The sequence below is a fragment of the Sprattus sprattus genome (assembly GCF_963457725.1).
Source record: "Sprattus sprattus genome assembly, chromosome: 9".
NCBI classification, from domain to species: domain Eukaryota; kingdom Metazoa; phylum Chordata; class Actinopteri; order Clupeiformes; family Clupeidae; genus Sprattus; species Sprattus sprattus.
Genome location: NC_137928.1, coordinates 27,611,791 through 27,635,774, shown reverse-complemented (window position 1 = coordinate 27,635,774; position 23,984 = coordinate 27,611,791). Strand labels below are relative to the sequence as shown.

Sequence of the window (23,984 nt, the reverse complement as noted above, 5' to 3'; positions counted from 1 at the left end):
TAGAAAGCCGGGCCCTTGTCCCGAGGCTGTGAATTAAGACACTGAAATCAGTTTGAGGACGTCATTGGTGAATTAATCAGGGTTAAATAATGGTCTTAATTAAACTGGAAAGGAGAGACAGCTGAAGGACCTTGTGGTGGGGAGGAGAGAGATGAGGGTGACTGCCGGTGCAAGTGTGTTTGTCTGTGCTGGTGTATTGTGGAGCGGTCTTGGTCCTCCCAGTCTCATTACTATATTGATTGATACCACATACATTTCATTACACGCATTTAAGATGTCAGGGCAGATGCAGACAGTGGGAAAATTAAACAAAAGCCCAACGGTTCCTTCAGCTCCACAGTGAATATGAGGAGGCTGCTCACCAAAGAGGATGCTCTTTTGTTTAATTTTTGTTCTTTGTTTAATAGTTATTAATTAATCCTACGATATAGACCCTTTCTACAGACTACAGGCCATGACTGTATAGATATATATACATATAAGTATACACGCATAGTAGATTAGTATATACATACATACAGTATTAAATCTCTCTGAGTATGTATTTGTGTCAGGTGTCAAAAACTGTCGAAACTCTAAGGGGGGACGAAGGATTTAATTAATTTGCTATTTTTGGCATTGAGATATGGCCGCCTCTTTATCAGGGAGCTTGGAGAGCATATTACAATTATGGTGTCTAAGAAATGTCATTTGGGTTTAAATCAAGCGGGATTCAGAGTGAATATAAAATTGCTCTGTTAAGAGGACCCTGTCTAATGAACGATGATTGTTGAAATTCTATTCAGAATTAGCTTTTGGCCAAGGATGTTCTTCAACTGCAGATGAGACTGATGAAAGAAAGAAAGGGCTATCTTGCCTCCCATTACTGGGCCTGAAACTGTCACCCAGAAGAAGCTTTCAGCGTCTTTAACTCCAAATCCAGTTCAAGTCCAGATTATCAAGTGGTCAGAGCTGTTTTAACAGAGGACAGGCTCATTTGAGCTTTAATGGGATCCTTACAAAGTTCAACAGACATATGGCTTAGGGGTTCTTCAAAGGTAAATGTGAGACGTTTTCAGTAAAACAAAAGTTAGCTGCTGGGTTTTGGTGTTTGTGCCATTATACTGTTAGTATTCATAACAGATCTCAGGCATGAATCTGCCCTGTGCATGTAAACAACAGAGTGCGCAGAGAGAATGACCACAGCCTGGTGTCCTTGACCGATTATTTACACTGCACAGCTCCAAATAAGGCTCATTCTTTTCCGCATGGCTCAGAGAGCTTTATGGACACACTGACATGGAAAAGGTGCTCTTCCACATCCATTAGAAGCCTAGTGGAAGTGAGAACGAGTGTCCTGACCCCCCCACCCCTCCCCCCCGCTACCTAGTGCTTTGAAAATGGATGAGAATCATAGAATACAGCCAGAGTACCTCATCCCCCCAAATAACATGACTGGCACAGATGACGTGTCACTGATTATACACAATGTTCCATGATAAGGCCGTAATTAAACCTTAAATGTGCCCGCCTGCCATTTTGGTTGTTGTTGGCTCGTTCCCCCTTTGTACTGATAATCGCCCATTACGGCTGAATGTCATTGCTGTTCTGGTGGCTTTTGTGTTTCCATCTCCAGAGCAGCCAAGCTTGCGGATGCAGATGGCATTTACAGGTGGGAAAAAAACAGCAAAGGCTAGAGAAGGGCACGGAGGCTGGCACAAACACAGACCAGATGCCCTGAGATGCCCTCGGTGGATCAGTCAGGTGGACTCCCCTAAGCTGGGTGTTGCAGTTGACAGCAGTGATAGCAGTGGAAATGGAGATGGCAGCTTTGTTGTGTTCTCCATACATGTTGCACAAGTGAATCTGATCACTGTGCTTTTTGCTCATTCATTCATTTGTATTCAACGGGTGATGAGCAGGAATGGGAGACAAGCCTGTGAAATTGGGTTTACTGTAATTTAATAGCTCACACACCGGCTGTTCGGGTCCTTGAGGCTCCAAATTGGGGGATATTTTTAGAAACTTCTGCTCACTGTCAGATGAGAGTGAATCCTGGTCAGTGACGCCGGTTTCTTTGCCGAAAGGCCAGGAGGAAGATGTGGTGAAACTATTGGATGACCAGCGAGAGGCCCTCTGCTCTTTAGGCAAAGTTCAGTGGCCCCCGTGCACATCCCTGTGGTCCCCGAGGGAGTTAACTGCTCTCTGGGAGCCTGAAGAGCTGTTAATCGTTACCAGCTGAGACTGTCAGGAATGGCGTGCGATCTGGCATTCGTATCTCACACAATTAATTTGGATGTATCAAACAAACCTTCAGCTTAAGAGGGCCAACGCGACCAGATGTATAAATAATCCAGTGAGAGCTCTTAAATCGGAACGTGTTAAAGGGCTCTCATAAACAAGTCTATACAGCTCAGCAATTGAATGGGTCCTTCTCAATTTCTCTCCAGGTTATATACCACCATCTGTGCGTCACAAACTGTTTTGATTCGGGACAAAAACACTGGGACACTGACTCATTGTCACATTGTCACTTCCTGATACAGAATGATACATTCTATCCACTGAGTGCAAAAAATTTAGATCGATATAGATTACTGTTATATACAGATATGCTAAGGTGCCTAAATACAGTCATTTTCATCTTAGTTTGCATTGCCCATTAAAATGCATTAGTAGAATATCATTAGCAGAAGTATCCTGTCCATTTCTCTATTTCAATGAGCAATATTAGAATTCGGAAGTAAGAGGTGTCACCCTTTTTACTTAAAAGTGAGGTTCTTTGGCGCAGCCGTGGCCATGATGTGCCGACAGCCAGCCATTAGGAAGACCACTTAGTGAAATTAATCGAGAAGAGTGAGAGTTTCACAAAGGCCCATTTCTAATTGAGTTCACCTTAGGTAAGATATCTGAGATCTCCCAAACCCAAGCTCCACAGCGTAAGTAACCCTGGCAGGTGAAGAGTTTGGAATTGGAAGATGGGGAAATGGAAAGGTACATCACAGCCATTGTGAGAGAAGACAGCCTTGAGGTACCTTGGTGCACCAAGAAGCGCAATTAACTATCGAAGCTGTAACACATAATTCGACATCAAATTCAGTTTCTGTAGTACATTGACTAAATAATATAGCAAGACCCAGTACTGGAGAAACAAAATCAATAAACCATTTTCTATAGCAGATGTGCAAGTAGACCTTTTGTATTTTTCAATGGCAACATGTCTTTCAAATTGGTCATTCTTTTGTCAGGATTTAAAAAATGACAATAACTTGAAGAATGAAATCCACCCAGGGACTCACAAAACCTCCCACTCACACACACACACACACACACACACACACACACACACACACACACACTCACACTCACACTCACACTCACACACAAAGGCAGCCCTTAATCTATGCAATCTTGGATACATTTTTATTCAGTGTTGGCATAAATACATCACTTCATATGAATAGAGCGCACCCCCTTCTAACATGTTTACCTTCTTTTTCTGAAACACTGGTGGTCGTATCTTTCCAAGCATCAGGAAAGAGCAGAAGAGTGTGGAGAAATGGATAATGGCTGACAGACTATCTGTGTGGGTCCCAAGCTCTGTGCATGTATCATAACAAAATCACACACTCCCACCAAGTTACCTCCCTTCTTCATTGTGAAGGTCGTTGTAGCTTCAAAAGAGCTGTCAGAATGGAAAAAAGCTTGGTGCATGACAAACACCATAGAGGAATAGGTAGAAAACTTAGAATTGGAAGAAGTGAAAAGCAAGAATGAATACAAAATGGACAGATCATCCTTTAGTTCACAGATGACATAAACAGCCTGGATTTGAAAGATAGAGAATTTAAGATGCTCAGATGCTCTTTATCCGCTCTAACACAATAACGCCTCGCGAGCAGGCACACTCTGCTCAGTGCATTAGATATTTAGGCCTCACTGTGCAGTGCTGCAGAGACTGAAAGACATTAGATAGACCCTCATTATTTGTTTTTCATCAGGGTATGTTACAACAGGCTTCCATACTTATATAATTCTACATTCATTTAAATTAAATTACATTTAGGATCTACTCATGTTTGCACCGATTCTAATTTTGCGTCTGCATAGTTCAATTGGTTGCAATAGTCAGTCTCTGTGCTTTGATCCCTTGTGGATGTATGGGACGGAATAAAAACCCTCTGAGATGTGTCATCGGAAATACAAATCTCCATTTGTAATGATTCACTGCAAATGGCATGAAATGTATTTGATATAGAATTTTAATTCTAATTTAATACAAACATGCCCAATCAGTGATGATTAGATCTGTCTTTCTTCTGATGTAGTCGGGCATGTGATAGGATTTGCCTGTTTGGAGTCATCGCTTCAAGCTTGTGGCAGCTTGTTTCGTAGCCATGGTGGCCATGGCGCGGCCACTGTGTGAATATTGTAGGTACAGTCGCTTTGAACACGGAGAGATAAGAAGCTTTTGGAGATGCAGTTCAGACTTGAACAAAAGTCTTTGTTTTCTGTGTGATAGCATCCCGTTAGCTCTTAGTGAGATGTCGTTCTCATTAGCGTATGTGGTTATCTGAAAAGAAAGAGGTCAACGTTGCTATCCATCATCCTTTGATGTGAAGTGACATTGACAGAGACTTTGGGTAAAGTACACATTTTGGTTGTTTAAGAGAGAAAGTAGCTAACATGCCCCCAGCTCCTGGTCACGTAAATGTTTAACGATTATGTAAACGTTCAGTGCGTCTGTTAGTTTGGGAAACGTGGCTAGTAGAAACAAACAGGCTTTATCACTGGAGGAAAACATCAGTGGGACAATACGACAAACCATGCGCCATTATTTTAGTTCATAAAAACCTATGTGTTGGCTTTGGTGTCCTAGGCACCATACAATGAGGCATGTCACTTCCAGTTCTCGCTTTTGTCTCGTCCTTTTTCACTACTTATGTGACTCCAGACTGCATTCCCTGGTGAAGATAAGTGGCTTTACATGGGTTGCACAAACATGGAGCAGAGCACACATTTGTGGAGATCTGTAACACCCAGAGCACACACCTCTGAAACACCACACGCAGAGTACACATGTGAGTTTTGGGGAGCAGGATCTACATCCTGTCCCACCCTGTATCAGTCTTTTTCAGGCTGAATGGGAGCTTGCACTTCCAGGGATAACCTGGGCTTGGCAGACTTACCAGGATGGCCATTCTCTCTCTGTTATCTCTTTTGAGCGGGGAGAAGAAAGACAACACGTCCCTGAGTAAATGCCAGTTTGTTCCAGAATCTGCGGGGCATCATTTTTTAATAGCCGAGAGTTAAGTCTATTTTAGGACGGCTCACTTTGAAAAGGGCTAATACTTTGACAGATTCAAGAGAAATGAAAAAAATTAATCTTAGAACCTGCCAGCCTTCATGCCAAAGGAGAGTGGTCAGAGCAATAAGGCAAGCTGCACACTGGGGCAGTTTCAATTACTGCCAACTATACATTTGACCCAAAGACTCCACAAGAGAAAGCATCAAAATGCCACTGATGCCCAGAAAGCAACTGCAGAACTGAAGGTTCACCCCTGGGTGACGCCCCCTGGGTGGGGCTTTTCGGGGGATCCACAAATATTTTTCAACCAGTCTAACAGAGGTGTGCACACGCCCTCCAGGGAGTGCTGAAACATCAAACAGCAGTGGTTCTCAAAGTGGAATCTGCGACCCATAGCCAGGGGGTCTGCCAAATAATAAGATAGGACATTTTTAAATTGTGCTGTATCATTTAAAAACTCTTCAGATGGGGACCATTTACGCCAACACAAGTATTGTGTCTCTTCCTCGTACCCATTTTAAAGTCAGGCTAAGTGTCTTACAGGGTTTAAATTCCTCTCTCCTACACTCCCATGGTCTTCATTTTCCAGGAATTTCAATACACACAGTGAACAAGTTTCTTTTGAGGGCACTGATCTTTACACAAATGGCTACATCTCACAGTAGCATAGCCTGGAGCTGACAGTACCTGACTGGCCTTGCAGAAGCTCTGACTGATAATTTTTTCCCCATTTTACGTTAGAGCCTGTCATTATTTGAACCTGCTTGGGCATGCCGGTTCAGTACCTCTGTTGTAGACAGAGAATGGAAGGACTGCAGGACAGTTTAAAAACACTATTGCTACAGAGGCACTGAAGGCAGCATTAACTTCACAGTTAAGTACTGCTCTCATGGAGGGCCTTTGTATGACTCAGACAGCGAGGCAGTGAGGACAGTTACACTCCACTTTGCTGCCCTTTTCTGGGAAAACCAGGGGCCGCCGTGGCTAGGGAATGTAGGCGTCAGGGCATTGGCAGCCCTGGAGCTCTCCATTCCATGGCAACTCTTCCCATGAACCCAAGGTGCCCTCTCACCCCCGTCCCAACCCCCACAGCCTGGTTACCACAGCACCCTAGTCTTGCTGCTTGAGCATCACATCAGTCCCATCCTCTCCCAACCTCTACCCGCTGCTTCACACAAAGGCACGCCTCTATGGTGGCTGTCTCCTATCTAGCAGCTCTGTTGATCCACAAGCACTTGATTCTTTGGCTTTTCAGACAGTTCCTCTGCTGTGCTCCAGAGGTCCCGCGTTTGTTTACCACGGATGAGGCCTGAACAAAGCCTTGCGACTGCGAGGAACTGATGTTCACATAAACAGGACACTGTATGTTCTTCTCATGCTGTCATGCTTAGCTTCCAGCTCTGAAAAGAGTCGACCAAGCGGAAACAATAACGGTGTGGCGTCCGCATCGCATCCCTGCATTACGGCCCTTATGGCCTCCACTTTCAAACTAACCAGACTTTCCTTCATCGCTCTGTAAACAAAACAGACCCTGGAAACAGCTGACAGCCATTAACCAGGGAGGCCTATCTGGCACTGAGGGGGGGTGTGGGTATTGAGATGATGTGTGTGGAGGGCTTCACCAGTGCGAGGAAGACACATGCTTTACTCTCTTGGGCGTATCATCCCCCTGGAAATGGAGAGACACACAGACAGGGCATTGTTAGCTAAAACACACATCAAAGGCACACTTAGGCATGGGCACACTCATGTAACAAACACACAGGAGTGGACATTGGGACCATACGCTGGTGTCACACTTAAAAAAGCAAATAGACCTTCATGGCCACACATCTTCAGCATATGCTCCCTCACACACATACAAGAGCAGGCACGAGCACAGCACACACACATATGGACAGAAACACACAACAGAAACGCCTGAATGCCCGTGCTTACCTACGACACACGCACGCTAAAACTCTTTCGCCTTCTCTTTCCACAAAAAGAGCAAGGGAGGATAGCCCTGACCCACTTTCCACATATTTTCCCAATTTCTTTTTACTGAAAAAACACATCTGTCTTAGTCATTCAAGCTCCATCTTTTTGCTCGTCTCGTTTCATGCACAGTTTCCCACAGCTAACTGATGGTTTAAGTAATGTGAACTGATGGCAGATTGACCCACATTAGGGAGTGAAGTCGTAACAATAACGTGGAGCGGAGAAGCCAAGGGGGAATTTGGCAAATCGGATAATGAGTTCATTAGCTCACTTTTACAGTAAAGTTTGAATTTGGGTCACAAACGTGTAAAGAGCTGTCCAAGACCATTAAGAGTGCCTGGCGCCCCTCCCCACCGAGCGCTTGAGTGCAGTTATTCTCTCGCTCACTTGTTCCTCTGCCAGCATGTCTTCGGTCTCCATGGAAACAGGCACCAGTCACTGCGCCATGCTTTTCCCCCCCCCACAGTGGTAATGCCGAGGAAGACGGCAGCGCTGGAGGTGAGGCTGGTCAGAGAGGCTGTCCCGCTGGGAACCCAACCTCAGACCCGCCCCCAACCCCCCCATGGGAACCTTAGAGGGTGCTGCCCCTGTGGATGGCACTGTGTTGGTGTTGATGAGAGCCCCTTAATCTCCGTCTAATCTCCTGTTGATGTTGCCTACCTGCTGGCACCTCATCTATCTAACTGCACTGCACTGGTGGCAAACACACTGGTTAGTTTATGATCCCTTTATGCCAACATTAGCAACATGCCTCGGTGCTCAGGCTGTGGAAGTCATTGCCATAACATTGGCCAGCAGATTCTCTGCAGACCTGTCAGAAGAGTGAAGCTGTGAAGAACTGCTGCATTGTTTACACTTGTAGCACTGCCTCATCAGGTGGAGCTAATGAGTGTGGTGGCTATGTTAGCAGGCTGCAGAAAGGATATAGACTGGGTGAGGGGCTTTGCTTTCCCTGCTGTCAGTAGATAGCCTATTTATCCACCTAACAACTTGGATGGAGAAGATCCCTGTATTTCACAAAGGTAAGGGCAAGGTCTTGAGGCCAGTGTAGTTTCGCCAGCCTGTGCATGTCTCCACAGCATCTCTATCTGCAGTGGGCTCTATCTGCGGTGGGCTGGGAACAGATTAAACCTGTTGCTTTATCTGAATGCTCGTTAATAAATAGCCACGACACACCTGAGAACATCATCATTATTATCAACTCAGGTTGGATGGAAATTCAAAGTTTGCTTCAGCTGCAGAATTAGCTCAGCAGCTCACAGATGCGAAAAAAATGCTCTATCGGAGTGCTCCCTCACAGCAGGAACAGAAAGAGGGACAGGAAGTGTGCCACAGAGGATGTGGCCACTGGTTGATGCTTTGTACACCGTCAGTAGTCATAGTTGCATTAGTGCAAACAGTCAGCACTGGATACCATCTGCAAAAGCCTCCAACGAATGAACAGCTGCACAAAGTATGCAGTTCTGCGGCGTGAAAGCTTATAGCTGGAGTGTGTCATACCGTGCGTCACACACTCCTGGGATTCACTGAGATATTACAGGTCTGAAAAAACTCCTGAAATGACAAGAAATGAAAGAATGTTTCGATGGAGTTTCAATGCGTTTAAAAAAAAAAGCAGCTATCTTCAAAAGTTATTCTGTTTGCGTCATAAAGCCTCGCTATCAGTTAGGTTCATACAGGGGACAGCCAAGAGAACACAAAACAAAGTGACATATTTTCATGGAACGCAAGCTTGAGTGTCTCCTGTGAAATATCGCACATTAACAGTGTGATAGATTTATCTGTGTTTGAATAGGGAGTGATGAAGCCCTGCTGTTTAGTAATTAGGCTTTCATGGGGAGATTGGAGATGACTAGGGGAGGTTCCCTCTTTCTCATGCGGCTATGTGTTAATGTCTGCTCCACCACTGGTGTTGCCTACCAAACAACAGTCAAGTGAGGGTGGTGTTGCCACAGTGACGTGGCTGTGGAATGTAGAGAGGACTAGTGCTTCAGGGTGAGACACAACCACAGGACAGGGAGTCTGTACTCAGCCACAGCTGCTAGCCAGAGAAGCAAAGTGTGGGTTGGACTGTGACGGAGGTGGGACAGAATCTGACACAGCCACAGAGGACTGACGCACAACTGTTCCCTGCTGTGTTAATGTGTGCTCCACCATGCAATGGCCCATTTACACTATCTCTTCAAGAAAGACTGCCCCCCTCCCTCCCCAGTGGTGATACATAAAACACTTTGTATCAATTTGTATCAGTTTAAGCTGTGGTAGATTAAAGCTGCATGATATTACCTAACGATCCTCTTCTAGTTGCATTTCTTGAAGACATTTTATCCATAATGCATGTGGGTTGCAATCTATAATTCAGACATTATGAACTCTTTATTTTCATTCTCAACCTCTCTTTTTTCCTCCTTGAGTCAGCACCCAGGGGGGGAGAGGTCCACATTTAGCGGAGCTCTGCATCTCTCTCACAGATGAATAATGTAAAAGAGAGGCCTGAACTTGCCTGAGGGGCCAAGGGCCAGGGAGCTCAGCGCTCCTCACCCCCACCCCCCTCTCTTCCCGGACAGGCCAGGCAGGCCTGCTGGTTTGCTGGCCAGGTGCCCTGCACCTCACAGGGGAGACAGAGAGGGATGAGACGGGCTGATTGGGAGAAGCTAATGCCTGCGGCGTCTTTTAGCTGTTTGATTTCTTTGTGTTCTTCGCTGGAGCACTCAGCTCAGCTCATGGCCCCAAGGTTATAGTGGAACCAGGAACCTTTCCCCTCATTAGTCTCTTTGTTTTTGTTTATTTGCTGCGCAAAGTCAGTGACTCTGACATCAAGCCCTGCATGTCGTGTCAAGGACCCTGGGGAGTACGTGTGTTTCTGCTCTAGGAAGCTTATGAGACTTTATTCACATAAAAAAACAATATGTGAAGCCATGGGCACAGCTGAAGACATGATCAAAGAAACAAATGCTAAATGCCCTTTTTTATCATTGAATTTTCTTTATGTAAGTGTGAGTATGCAACATTCTGTATGTGCCTTTACAATGGTGTGTGTGTATGTGTGTGTGAGATAGAGAGTGTGTGGTGTGGTGTGGTGTGGTGAGCCTTTGTCATTGTTTTGCATAAAGCACAGAGCTCTTTTGAGAAACAGGGTAGTTGTGCTGAGCACAGAGCCACAGAGGTCTTGTTGTTGTTTTTGGATATCCTGTGACAAGGCCTTGAAGGCCACGCTGTCCCCTAAGCAGCAGGTGAACAAAAGCAGTAGCAGGCAGCAACCCCAGACTCCTTCCTGTTGCATCTCTCCCTTTCTTTCTTTTCTCTCTCTTTCTTTCTTTGTGACTCACTCTCTCCCTCCCTCCTGGCCAACATGCATTATTATCAGAGTATTCCACAAATAGGACAAGGACCCAGCCCTGATCTTCTCATGTTTACATTTGGGTATGTATTATAAACAATGGGCACACGCTAACTGACCTTACTGTGCATGGCGATGAATGCCTCCCTGTGTTCCACCCTTATACTTAATGACAAATGACTTAAAACAACAGTCAAAACAATAATACACACATGCAAATAGTACGCCTGTCCCTCCCTCTCCCAGAGGACGAGAAGATTTGTGCTTGAAATGGCAGCGAACAGAGATGGGAGAGGGAACATGAGACATTCCAGTATCTATTCTCTGTGCGTTAGTAATACTTGCAGAACAATAGCGCTTATGCTGCCAGCGTTTGTGGGCTGCATAACACACCCTCCTGGACCCATGCCACATATAGGCTACTTTTATGACATTATAAATGCGTCATCCGCCCCAAGGCTGGAAACAGGGTGGGTGATCAGTTTTAAAGCTTACCCAAGCATTACTGGAGATACAGGGTCCACGTAGGTGTACAGAGCATCAGAAAGCACACGGGTACAACCAAATACTGGTGCTCTGATAGGGGTCTGGCCATAGTGCTTTGCTTCGGTAAAACTGATTTCAGTAAGAGGAGCATGAAGTAGTTTGGTCATACGTGTTTATGTTGAACAGTATGTTCAGAGACCCATCTAAGCAGAAGATCCAGTAAGTATCTAAAACCCCCCTGGGGTTGTATTGGCTATTTTGTTTCTCCTCTGAACTTAACCACAACATCATTTTTAACTTGCCAACCTTATATCCTTTGACATCATTCTTTGTGGCTGTAGACGCATCCAAACAGCAACCTAACTCTGAGCAGCTGTTTGACAGTTATAAGCACTCCTTCACATTGACATAACATTAACAATGAAACCCATTAAAAGTATACGCATGAGAGTAAATACCCTTTTCAAATAAAAACAACCAGTCCTGAAAACATTTATGAACTGTTAAAAACACAGAGACACTCTTCTGCTTCCTCAAGTTTGCAGCAGGGCTCTGTTTGTAGCATAACCGCTAGTTCAAGAGACAAAATATCTGCTTGTTATAGCAATCCTGCAGTGACAATCTATCTGACTGTTATAGCATTCCTGCAGTTACAATACATCTGACTGTTATAGCAATCCTGCAGTGAACAGCAATGCCAATCAGTTCTCAGTATTGCAGGAGTCTGAACATCCTTTAAGGGAGTTTCTGTGGATAGACCAGGGACTGCCTGTTGATTTTTTTACTGAACAGAGAATAAAAGCAGGAATTTGCCTGCAATTTGTATTCACAATTAGATGCCACCTGGAGTGGGACTAAAATTCTGACGACTTTTACATTACATCTGGCATTGTGGTTCGACAACATAGCAGATAACATTTATCAAACAACAACAATTCACAACATATACTTCAGTCATGAGAACTTCACTTATATCTTCTGAGCTAAAGAAGGCTTAAAATTAAAATGCAGTAGGTTGTCTTCTTTTAAACACACCTTAGCCTGTGTTATTGTAACAGGGACTGCCATTTTATGCCATGCTTTTGAAAATACCTGGGACCAGATGTGATCTCAGGTAAAGACTCTTTATCCTGGCAATATTACAAAGCAGCAGATGCGCATTAATCTCAACTCTGTCCATTTAGGCTTTCATTTATGTATTCACTTGACACAGGCAGCATGCACCGCAGTTCGTGGTTCACTCCTCCTGACGTGCCCCCTCAGCGGCTTGACTTCAGCTGTAGATTCTAAACGCGCTTTTCCTCCTACCTCCCTTTGTCTCGTGCACAACCAGACCAGCTTTTGGCAACCATAGGCCAACATCTGACTGCTACAGCTTTAATCGTGACTGAGTGGGCAACAGAGTGAGACGTAATTTGAAGGTAATTGTCCGGGACACTGCACGTTACCTTTAAAAAGGACGTTCGAGAGCGCACAGATTGCACAATTCAGGGAGACGCAGAGGGGAGCCGTTGGGAGCGCTCTTTTGAAACACTAGTGTGTAATTGAGGAAATCTTCGCGTGTGAAACTGTATGTCACCCGTGAAAGTGAGCGCGCTCCATCAGCAGTACGTTTCATGATTTGATAGCATCTGAGGAATCTGAAACTTCAAATACCAAACACTTAACAACTTGGGAGGTTGGAATGGCTCAGCGAGAGGCAAATGCCAATTCATATCTCCTTAACCATGCGTAGTTGCGCATGAGTTGGTCTCCGAGAGGAAAATGAACCTGAGAAGTAAATCGTTCGTATGTTCAGAATTGTTTTCTCGTTTGGCCACGACAAAGGCAGCCACCTATGGTTTGTATTTTTTCAGCGTTGTAGCCTTGTCAACCGTGCAAATGCTGGAATGGTTTGCTGCTGTGTTTATCATTCTGGTAGTGGCTGCAATCTGGCCAGCCTCAAAATATTTAGGACTATCAAGCCAGTCGTCGTCGGGGGTCCAAGGACTTGGAAATTCACGCCGAGAATGGAGGGAGAAAGTCTCAGAAAGGTGTATCATCAGCCGCGATGTCGGAACAGGTCAAAGTGTGGACAAATCACCAGGTGAAAGCCCTTCCGTTGCGCTAGTATGCAAGCCCTCCGCTCTTGCCAACTACCTACTAAAACACTGCGTAACTTTCTACAAATTACATTCGTACCCAAAATGGAAGTGGCGGGCGAGCCCTTTACTGCAAAGCATTTTTGGCGTCTGCTGGCCTTACGATTGTCCTGTTCACTTTGTTCGGGACCATCTCCAGATGAGCGACGATGGTATAGTAGCACTGGACTGGGCTGTGGCTGCCTCCTCTTCAATTCACAGGAGGAGACGGACATCCAGCAATTCCACCAGCCCCATTCTTCTCATCGTACCAAATTCTTTTGGTAAAATTACCAGGAATGTGTTGAAGGTAATGTGATGTGAATTTAATCTTCTCTAAAGTCATACAAATACAAAGTTATTCTCAGTAATATTTGCTTAATTGTAGTAATAATAACAATTGTGCATATGGCAACGTCTTTTAGTTGATTTTCAATAATTGCCAGTCTGAAGGCTAATATAAATTAATGTATGACTTTCATGTCGTTAGTGTTCAAGTATTTTCCTTTGCAGTTGTCATATTTGTAAAATGTATTGCTTGTCAATAAGGCATACAGGGAATAATATATGACATTCTATTAGAAACTTTCGCTCACTATACTAATAATGTTTCTCACTGGAGATGACATAGGTGTTGCAAATATACAGTCAGTCCCACACTGTAGGGAAGGTTTGTGTTGTTTTAAAAACAAACGGCGTGCTTCTCTCTGTGCTTTGATGCTTTGTGCTTCATTTAAAGATAAGGGAGAACCTTGGCCCAGCTTAATCCTTTCCATGTTGCAGGCGATGGCCCACTTTGTGCTGGTTGACATGTTACAGACTGTGTGATTTTTTTTTTTTTACCTTGTGGTTTATGCTGCCTCCTCTTCCCAGTTTGTTGCAAGAATGTTGGCCATCTGTCCCTTTGCACTGAAAAATAAGCCAAACTATTGACAGACACCAGCGGAGACTCAAGTCAAGCATTTTTTAATTGGTGGATGTCTGCTTGAAAAATTATTTTGGGTGAGGGGGCCAGATCTAGCACCAAAGTCTATCAATTGTTCACCAGTCAGTTTATATAAGTATGTATAGGGGTAGGGTGTAACTGAACTCAAGGAGATGCCACCATTCCTGTTCAAATGCACCCCACCCCCCCTTTTTAAACCTGTTGTGTAGTGTCTAATGCAATGTTCTGTTTTGCTGCCACATTTACCAAATCAATTATTTAGAAGATATACCACTGTAGATACATGAAGTAAAACCCCATAGTGATGACGACAGGCTTTTACTTCAGTGTCTCGATGAGCTCATATTTGATTTAACCATGAAGCATTTCTAAATGCATTCAGTATTGGTGTGCTGTATAGTGTGAGTGCTGCAGTGGCAGGGCTGTGCATACCCGTATCTCAGGTGTTTGTAAACAAACAAAGGCGGGTGTGTCGTGGCCCGGCATGCCTGATGCCGAGGCCCAGGACAAAATGATTTCAACAGGCCCAGCCCCCATCACAAAAATCAACTTGACTCTCATTCACCAATGTTAAAAATACAGTCTTTTAAAAAAATCTTGTCACATTAGCCCTGAGGAGTATGATCATAAATGTGATTAGAATGCTGCCAACTGAAGGTTCCAGTTGATGGTGTAATAATGAGCTCAAGCAACTGTTATGAATGGCAGTTAATATAAATATCTAGATATGTCTGGTGTAATGTAATGACTTGCAAAAAAAAGCCCTTTAAAGGTTTAGTGACCTAGTCAATTGACCTTTCGCTGGGACTTTGATTTACAGGCAATATAACCAATCAGCAGGGTCGCAGATAGCACTGGGGACGATTCATAGTGACCTGTTCCGTCCCCACCACTCTCCCTACTTATGGCGACAATCATCAGTAAATAACGTTCCAAAAATGTAAGCGTCCCCCCAGGCTAAAATCCCATCTGCACCGCTGCCAATCAGAAAGCTAATATTACAAGCTTTGTCTGCCAGTATCCCTAAACTTTGAAGGGGAGAGAACTCCTCTACCCTTTTCAAAGACCACAACTCAAGAGAAGCAATGCCAGTGATGTGAAGCCAATAATTGTGGAGGACCCCATAGCCAGCCTAATCCATCTAAAAAAAAAAAAATTTAAAACCTTCAACTAATCCAAGCTTGAAGCTAGCAGGTTTCTGGCTAGTTATATATTTAGCTAGCTATTATTATACTACTGCCACTAAACCCACACAGTGATTATGACCATTATCAACAAACCAAGGTATTATAGAGTAAAACGAAAAACCAACAGCTAACAGCGAAAAATAACGGATTACAAAGCAAGTCACTTTTTTAAAGTGTCACAAATTTCACTAGCAGTGGCTAACTTTAGTTAGCTTTACCGATTGGGAATCATAAGTGTTCTCACAACAACGCAGTTAACTTAAAGGCACAATGTGTAATATTTTAGTGGCAACTATTAGTATAAATGGAATACAGTATTAATAATTATGTTTTCATTAGTATATAATTACCAGTAACTATGAATTGTTGTGTTTTTGTTAGCTAAGAATGAGCCTTTCGTATCTACATAGGGAGGGGGCCCTTTTCATAGAGCCCGACATGTTACACCACCATGTAGCCCCCAATGGACAAACAAAACACCGGCACAGGCATTTGATGGCCGCCGTAGTTATTCACACACATTTGTAAAGGGAAGGGTATTCAGCTGGTTGCAATTCAGCAACCTCACCACTAGTTGACACTAAAAACTACACACTGTACCTTTAAGTAACTCATCAATTATCTATGGATTTGACACCCACATCCTGTCGCATAGTATAAATCAGATGTTTAAGGCCTGATGGTACACAAACAAACCCTTAAGTTTTTCATGAGAAAATCATCTCATATTAGGCAAAAACAACCTCTCCAGATCCTCATACCCTCATTTACTTCAGCAATGCAGATTTTCAGAAATAAGATTCCCATAATAAACAGCTATTTACTTTGATACTTTCACTTAGATACTTTGCAAAGGACCTTATGTGGAGAGATTGTTAGCCTACTGTGGCAAATGTAGCAACAACCATTGATGTCCAACCTTGCTCTTTTGAAGGCTCAGCTTGTCTCTCTGTCTTGTTTTAGAAATCATGCCATTCCTTGCCTGTATAATTTCATATCCTTTGTTTTTCTTTCTCTCTCATGAGTACCAGATTTGCTACATTCTGATGGCTTGATTATAAGGTCTGGATTAATTAACCCATTACTAGAGCCAGACTGATATAGCATTTTTAAGACCAATAATGATTTTGATATTTAAGGATTTAAAAATCTGATAATGATACATCAGCCAATATAAGATTTTCTACAACATTTAGCACAGTGATTTAGGAGAGATTGAACAGCTCTTCTCAAAAGCCATCTTAAACTATGCAGTAACGTCCTTAGAGTAAACACAATTATTGAAATTTAATATAATTTAAACCCAGTGGTGGTCCGTCAGGGCCTTCAAGGCCTTCTCTGCTGGCCTAAACATCATCAGAAAATAAATGTAATAAAATACATTTAATTTTAATATTTTCTTTTCATAAATATGTATTCAATTATTCCCTATAGTCCATTATCTTCATTTCATAACTTCCAGCGTTGTTAATTTATGTTAGAGCTTTCATCCAATCATATTTCAGCTATCATGTGTTGCCACGCTCCGCAAAATCTTCCCCGAGAACAGAAATCTTCCCTGAGGCCTTCAGAATTCACATTGAAGGCCCGTGTACATCTGATTGGTTATCACAACTGGCTGTTTCATTTAATTTAAGTTGAATGAACTGAAACAGACAGTTGTGACAACCAATCAGATTTCGAGTTGGCGACACTGGGCCTTCTAGAAGGCCCGGAAGATTTCTTTCCTCGCGTTGAACGTGACACGTAAACGTCCTTTGCTTGGATACTGAGGCAGACCGGTGCAGTGCTTCAGTGCTCAGTTTAGCTGGCTAATGCGAAAACGACGTACATGCTTATGCTAGTTGTTTCAATTGGTAAGACTAAATATAATTACATTAACCAACTCATATAAACTAGTTTACACCAACTTGATAATTCCAGTTTTTGATACAATTACAACGCCATTTTCAAGACGGAACTTTCAAGAAAAACTGGATATCGTGAGGATGGGAAGTTTAATGAAACTGCTTTGCAGGTGGGACAATGCGATGTTTAGTGGACAAACTTGTTAAAGCTTTCGGTGGACTTAATAAAACTTTGTAGACTAATCCCTGAAAATCGCCTTTTATTTTTAAGTTGTGACAGTAATATCCAAGTGATCATATAACTGAGAGTTTACTACTCTTAATGTATTGTTAATACGGGTGTATTGATTTTAAATGCTCCGGAAATATTAATAAAGTCTGTTGTACTCGACTATGTTAAGGTAGGCTACTCACTAGCCTGGTGACACCAGCCTTCGTATTTCCGCCTGAATTGATTTCAAGCTCATACTCAGTCTGGCCCAACCCCATTGACAATCGTCTCCAGACCTCAACATTTTGTAGGACCAATCAGTGAACAGTTCAGAGCTGTGACGCAAAACTCGCCTTGGAGGAAAAGACACGAAAAGCTATCGGAAAAGTTGTCTCAACTCTCGAGAACATCAGAAAATTAAAAGGAGAACAAGAGTATTTTCTTGTAAGTTTTATGATTGGAAAGGACGTCGTAGCTCTTCTCCCAACTGGCTTTGGGAAGAGTTTAATCTACCGAATCCTTACTAAACGTTGCTGATTGGTTAAGGGAACTCCAATGATTTTAAACCTCAAGATAAGCACCCGCCCATCTCGGAAACCAAAATGCATTGGGTTGGCCCAGACTGAAAGACGGAATGAAATGGAGTCACAGGCTGGTAACGGCCAGGCTAGCTACTCACTGCCTTTCTGTATAAATATAATGGTTCTAGAGCCATGGCGTCATAATGATGGTATTAGGAGGCGGATTCACTCAGTTTAACATCGTGTAGGACACACTGATCTCAAAGTTTCTTTTTGAGATCAGTGGTAGGACATCGCTGAAGGCCCAGTCGTGAAATGCACGGACCGCCACTGTTTAAACCGTTTACTCCAACAACTGACCCTGATCATTTCAGCAGCAGCAGCTCTTGAAACTAGTCATTGATCAGACAGGGACATTGGATTTGGCGGAATCCACCTGCTCATTCTGGGCGATGATAAATGATTTGACGCCAATGTTTCTGAAAACATGTAAATCTTTTAAAATATGATACCAATCGATGGACATCATTCAATGGCTTCCTCCCATTGCTGAGGAAGCATAATGCTTCCATTTGTACAGTAGTGGTTGAAGGATGCTAATGCTACCATTTCTACAGTAGTGTCTGAAGGATGCTAATGCTACCATTTCTACAGTAGTGGCAGAAGGATGCTGTGACTAACCTTGCAGTCAACCTCACCGACATTATGGAGAAAAATACATACAAATTAGGGATGCACCGATCCGCTTTTTTCACCTCCGATACCGATACCGATATCTGAGGTTTAGTATCGGCCGATACCGATCCGATACCGATATTAAAAAAACAGTGCGAAACTATGGTAACTGTGTGTATGTGTGTGGCCACATGTGCGAATGGGAGAAATGAGGAGTGCATGACATGAGATATTGGTGCATTTTTTGCTCATTTGCTACTTAACATCATGTCTAGTCATCACTATCAATTCATAACATAGGCTAAAAATAATCACAAATAATGTACGTTCTAACTAGCGCTAGTGTTCATATTAGTTAGCAATCATATATCCGCTAGCGTCAACTTTTACGTTACATTGTAAAGGCTCAGCATGGTGACCTGTTAATGTATTTGCTGGTTCTAGTCTGTTAAAAGGCCCACGATTACCAAAGCAGTATTCTTTATCTCCCTTTAATGTGCATTCATCAATTTCCATTACATGACGATGCATGTGATCCTACATATGTGTGTATCTGCAATGAGAATGGGGACTAATTAGCACTGCACTGAATTACTTTAACATGAGTTATTGCTACACGATAACAATTACACAACTAATATTACTCGATACATATAATTGTGGACATTACACAAGGCAACATGAATCTCATTCATAGCTCATCCAGTCGAAATCTTAACAGGATGAACCCATCTTTATTACAGCGAATCAACATCAGGACATAACTAAATCTCCGCTTAGCATGCTAATCGCTACTAATAGCGACGTGCACTCATAATACACTACCTATATACATTCAAAAAAATGTTTTATTATTGTCACCGATACCCGATCTAGAAATGTATTCAATATCGGTACCAATACCGATACAAATATCGGATCGGTGCATCCCTAATACAAATGTCCGAGAACCAAGACCCCTGTGTGCTGAGATAAATATGGTTTATAAAGCTCTGTATGGCTGTGTAAAGAACATGGCATCCCCTATAAGAGTGCTGTAAAATCAGCTTTGCAGCTTACTAAAATGAGTGTCATAAAGGAAGGAGGAATGATAAAGGCCGGTCAGGCTAAAATGAAGTAATTTTCTGTTGTTTTTCATTCTAACTTGTTATCACTGATTTGCATGTATGATTTCATCTTTAAAAGCCACTAGTTGCATTCCTTCTCGAAACCCATCGGGGACACATATACACCAGTGAGTTCTCCACCATCAACATGACGTGTTTTGGATCCCTTTCAGCCTCTGCCCCCCCCCCCCCCCCCCCATCCCCCACCTGGCACTCCCTACGCCCCCCATTCCCTGACGCACAACACACACTTGGTGTCTCATATGTTGCAGAGGCATGTGTATTGTATTGCCAAGTGATGATAGCACATAGGGGAGAGGGCGCAGCGTGCTCACAGGCCATAAAAGTGTCTCATTGCGACGGTAAATTGCAGCTGTGTTCCCTAGACAGAGGGCCGGCTGTTGTGACCTGCCACATGAGGAGGAAAAGAAGACTGTGGCGAAACATCTGAGAAGGATGAATGAAACTCTCTTTTCCCCAGTAACCAATTCTATTAAGTTACACAGCCAGGGAGTAGTAATGTGATACGTGTGAGTTGTCTTTGTTAGCCCAGCACTGTTGGTCTGATCTTATCGATGTGCAAAGATTAGCTGGCTCGTACACAGAAGACATTGGCAAGTCTATTACCTTCGCTGACCTTGAGTTTAGCCTGCAGGGATGTCCTCTAAAAAAGAAGCAGTTGAAACATGTTCTCAAACACCAGTTCTCTAACACCCATTGCGATGTCAAACTATAATTGCTTTGCTGTGCAGAAGTGCATTGACTTCTAACTGGACCCATGCGCAGGTCATTGGTTCTGACTAGTTTGTCATCGGACCTCTGCTTTGGGCCCTGACTCAGTTCATCTGAGCTGGAAAGCTGGTCAGAAATGTTTGTAGGGTTTAGCAAACGTGTGAGGAATGTGGTGTCAGGGAGCTGTGCTGGTGTCCTCCATGTGTCTGGAGCCTCTGTGACAGAATTCCTCATCAGCCCAATGCTAGCGCTGCGCTGAGGGGGGAAAACTACTGGGGAGGTTGCAACAGCAAAGGCACACGCAGTACATGCACCTTTTCAGCATGTTTAGAGAGCTGGCCAGGCGTTGGCACTACGAAGGTATTTGACATGCTGTTGTGTAAAACATGGCCGGCTCATGGAAGCAAAGTTAGATGACTCCATGACTCCAGCAAAGTTTTTTTAGTGAAAAGAAAATTGATGAACTCACCCGGGCAACAAGAGGCATCCTGTGAAGTGAAATATTTCAATTCATGTAACTTGTTTGGATTTGTGCGTTTGTAAGAATTAGAGGTGTGTCAGTGTCAGTGTCAGTGTCAGTGTCAGTGTCTGTGTGCATGCTTCCTTTGCAACCTTTGGTAAGGTTGTTGGTGTGTAGCTGCTGTACTCTGCCCTGCTCTCATGATCCGCCCCCTCTCTGTCTCTGTGTCCCACTAGCTCTGTGAGGTGGCTTTGACTCATGGCTACCTGCCTGTGGTGTTCAACCGGCGCGGCCAGAACGGCACACCCCTCAGCACCGTTAAGCTGCAGCAGTTTGGGGACCCGGCGGACCTGCGCGAGGCCGTGCGCTACATCCGCTACCGGCAGCCGGCAGGCAGGCTGTATGCAGTGAGCGAGAGCACCGGCTCGGGCCTGCTCCTCTCCTACCTGGGCGAGTGCGGCTCCTCCAGCTACGTGACCGCGGCCGCCTGCCTCTCCCCCATCTTCCGCTGCCAGAGCTGGTTCGAGAGCAGCCCCGCCTGGCCCTTCCACTGGGCTCTGCTGCTCTACCAGAAGATGTGGCTCAGCAGGTGGGTCCTCTGTAGGGCTGTAAGAGAACGGCCGTTTGAACTTAATGGTGATCATTATAAATGTGAATTTCTATCACGTTTGTTTTTTATTTGTCTATCCTTTTTGTGATATTGGCGTAGATGTCTGCAGGCAAGCTAGCGTAATGCAGCAGGTGTTCCTGGGGGTGATGCGCCGGGTTATGATGACACATCTCACAGTTTACCAGCAAGGAAAATGACATGAGTTGTAATGCAGTGTTGTCTCCATGGCGACCGAGGTTGTTGAATGTTGTTAACAATTTCAGGAAAACAGCATGACCTCCCTTTTGGTTTTTCAAATCAGCACTAGCAAAAGACCACAAAGCCACGCTTGTGCGTGTCTTTGTTTCCTTCTCCCTAATGTAGGTACAGAACTGTGCTCGAGGACACCGTGCAGACAGACGCTCTCTTCTCCAGCTCCTCCCTCAGGACCGTGGAGGAGGTTCTGTTCTGCCGGCCTGGCCCAAAGACCTCTTCGGCGGACATCGGCACTTGGGAGGCCTACTGGGAGCACAACGACCCCCTGCGGGACGTGGATGAGGTGGCCATCCCAGTGCTGTGCATGTGCAGCCAGGACGACCCGGTGCGTGGGGACCCAGAGTCCTCACTGCCCCTGGAGCTCTTCGATAGCAACCCTCACTTCTTCCTGCTGCTGACGGAGCAAGGCGGCCACTGTGGCTTCTCTACGCCCGCGGAGGGCGCCTCAGACTGCGCCGACACGTCGATCTGGAGCCACCAGGTGCTGCTGGACTTCCTTCGTGCCACCAGTGACTTCTTCACAACCGAGGAACGGGCGAAACACGCGGCACGGCGCAGGGGTCTCAGCGGCAGCGGCAAGGCGTTCCGGCACCGGACCATCAGCACTTGCAAGAAGGCACCCGTCTGCTCACACAACATCCACGCCATCTACAGCTGGCAGAGGTCCTACACCAGATGATGGCGGTGTCTGTGAGGCCTGGCCTTCTGGTGTGGTGGAGCACAGCACAGCAGGGATCATCTGAGCTGGTAAAGAAAGCTGTGAGTGAAGACTTAAAGGTGGTGTCAGTGTAGAAAGGTGCTATGAGCCAGGGTTTGTCCAGACACTTTTGGCAGTTGGTTTCATTCAGCCAGGTCTGCTATGCCAGTGGTTTTATTGAATGTGTTTCATATTTTCAATACATGCAAATTACAACTAGTGGGAACAATTGCAATTTACAACTATTCCTCTGTTATGTTGTTTCATGAAATGTATTTTCATTTCCAAACCACTTCATCAGGAAGTATTTTCACAAGATGCACTTATTATCTGTCTTGTTAAGTGGCATTTTTCACATCAGGTTGCCAAACTGTAGCAGTGTTTTCTTTTTTTTGAATACCGTATTTATCCAAATGTCTCTGAATTCCAGAAACACAGAGAGTAACTTACTTGTGATAAAAATGTATCCATGGATTGCAGGGTGCTTTTATATGGGGGTTGAATATTTTTTCCAAAATTGGGTTTGCACATTGGTGAACTGTGGAAACATTAAAGTCCTATATCCCCATTGGAAAACTGAGTTTGAAGACCAAATGAACAAGGTGTCTGAACGTCTGGGATTTATGTGGGATGTCAAGGAACTCTCTGGAAAAAACGGCGTTATGTGATGGTCTCTTGGAGAGCTGGGCGTAACCGGTTAGTGGGTTTTCAAGATCTTGTAATTCAAATCCTGGTTTGTTTATACAACATAGATCACAAGCTCCTCTGGACTCTTTGCCACCCCTTTGTGTGTTTTCTAATGTTGAATGTCGGTAAATTATCATTAAGTTAAAATGGGGAAAAAAATAAAATATATTGTTAAGTTAATGAGTGTGTTTTATGATTGCTTGAAAAGATGGAACATGCTTGTACAAATATATTCCTCCTCTCTTTTCCTTTCATTACTTATGACTAAATTCTGTCATGTTTATGATTCTATTATGTTTATTTGTACAAAAGAGCACATTTTTCAAACTCAAATGAGATGCTATCACTGAATGTATACATAACGCACAGTGCACAGCATCTGGGAGCAGACAGGCTGTCTTCATGAGCTATCTGTGCGTCTGAGGGAGTTGATCATATGCATGAGGAGTTCCCTCCTCGGTGGCTCCTAAAGATAGCTCAGGCCTGGGGTGCTGCCACTGTGAGAGACATCTCCCTCTGAAGGGTAAAGTAAGCCCCTGTCAGATCCACATCCTTGGCGGCGCTTGTGCCACAGCTCTGAGTGAGTGAGTGAGTGAGAGAGAGAGGGTAAGTGAGAGAGAGAGAGAGAGTGTTTCCCCCCCATTACTGCTCTTAGTGGACGTGTCCCTCTAACCTTATGTGAGGGAATCATATTCCTGGAAGATGAATAATCTCTGTGTAACTCTATGACCTCACTACTATGCAGACATGTTGTTGTGTTTAACACTGGGATCATTTTGTTTTTGGGCGAGGCCAAATTTTGTTGATGGCCTGGGTGTGTTTGTCTTTGGGGAGAGG

General features: G+C 44.1%; 1 protein-coding gene across 1 annotated transcript; it reads left to right on the top strand.

The window, feature by feature from the left end:
• The first annotated feature begins 12,718 nt into the window (after positions 1-12,718).
• On the top strand, positions 12,719-22,836 carry abhd15a (abhydrolase domain containing 15a). The gene is made up of 3 exons (XM_080844454.1): positions 12,719-13,523; positions 21,135-21,487; positions 21,872-22,836. Exons 1-3 carry the CDS (start codon positions 12,858-12,860, stop codon positions 22,440-22,442), a joined length of 1,590 nt encoding a protein of 529 aa, XP_080700580.1. The 5' UTR covers positions 12,719-12,857; the 3' UTR covers positions 22,443-22,836.
• Positions 22,837-23,984: the final 1,148 nt, after the last annotated feature.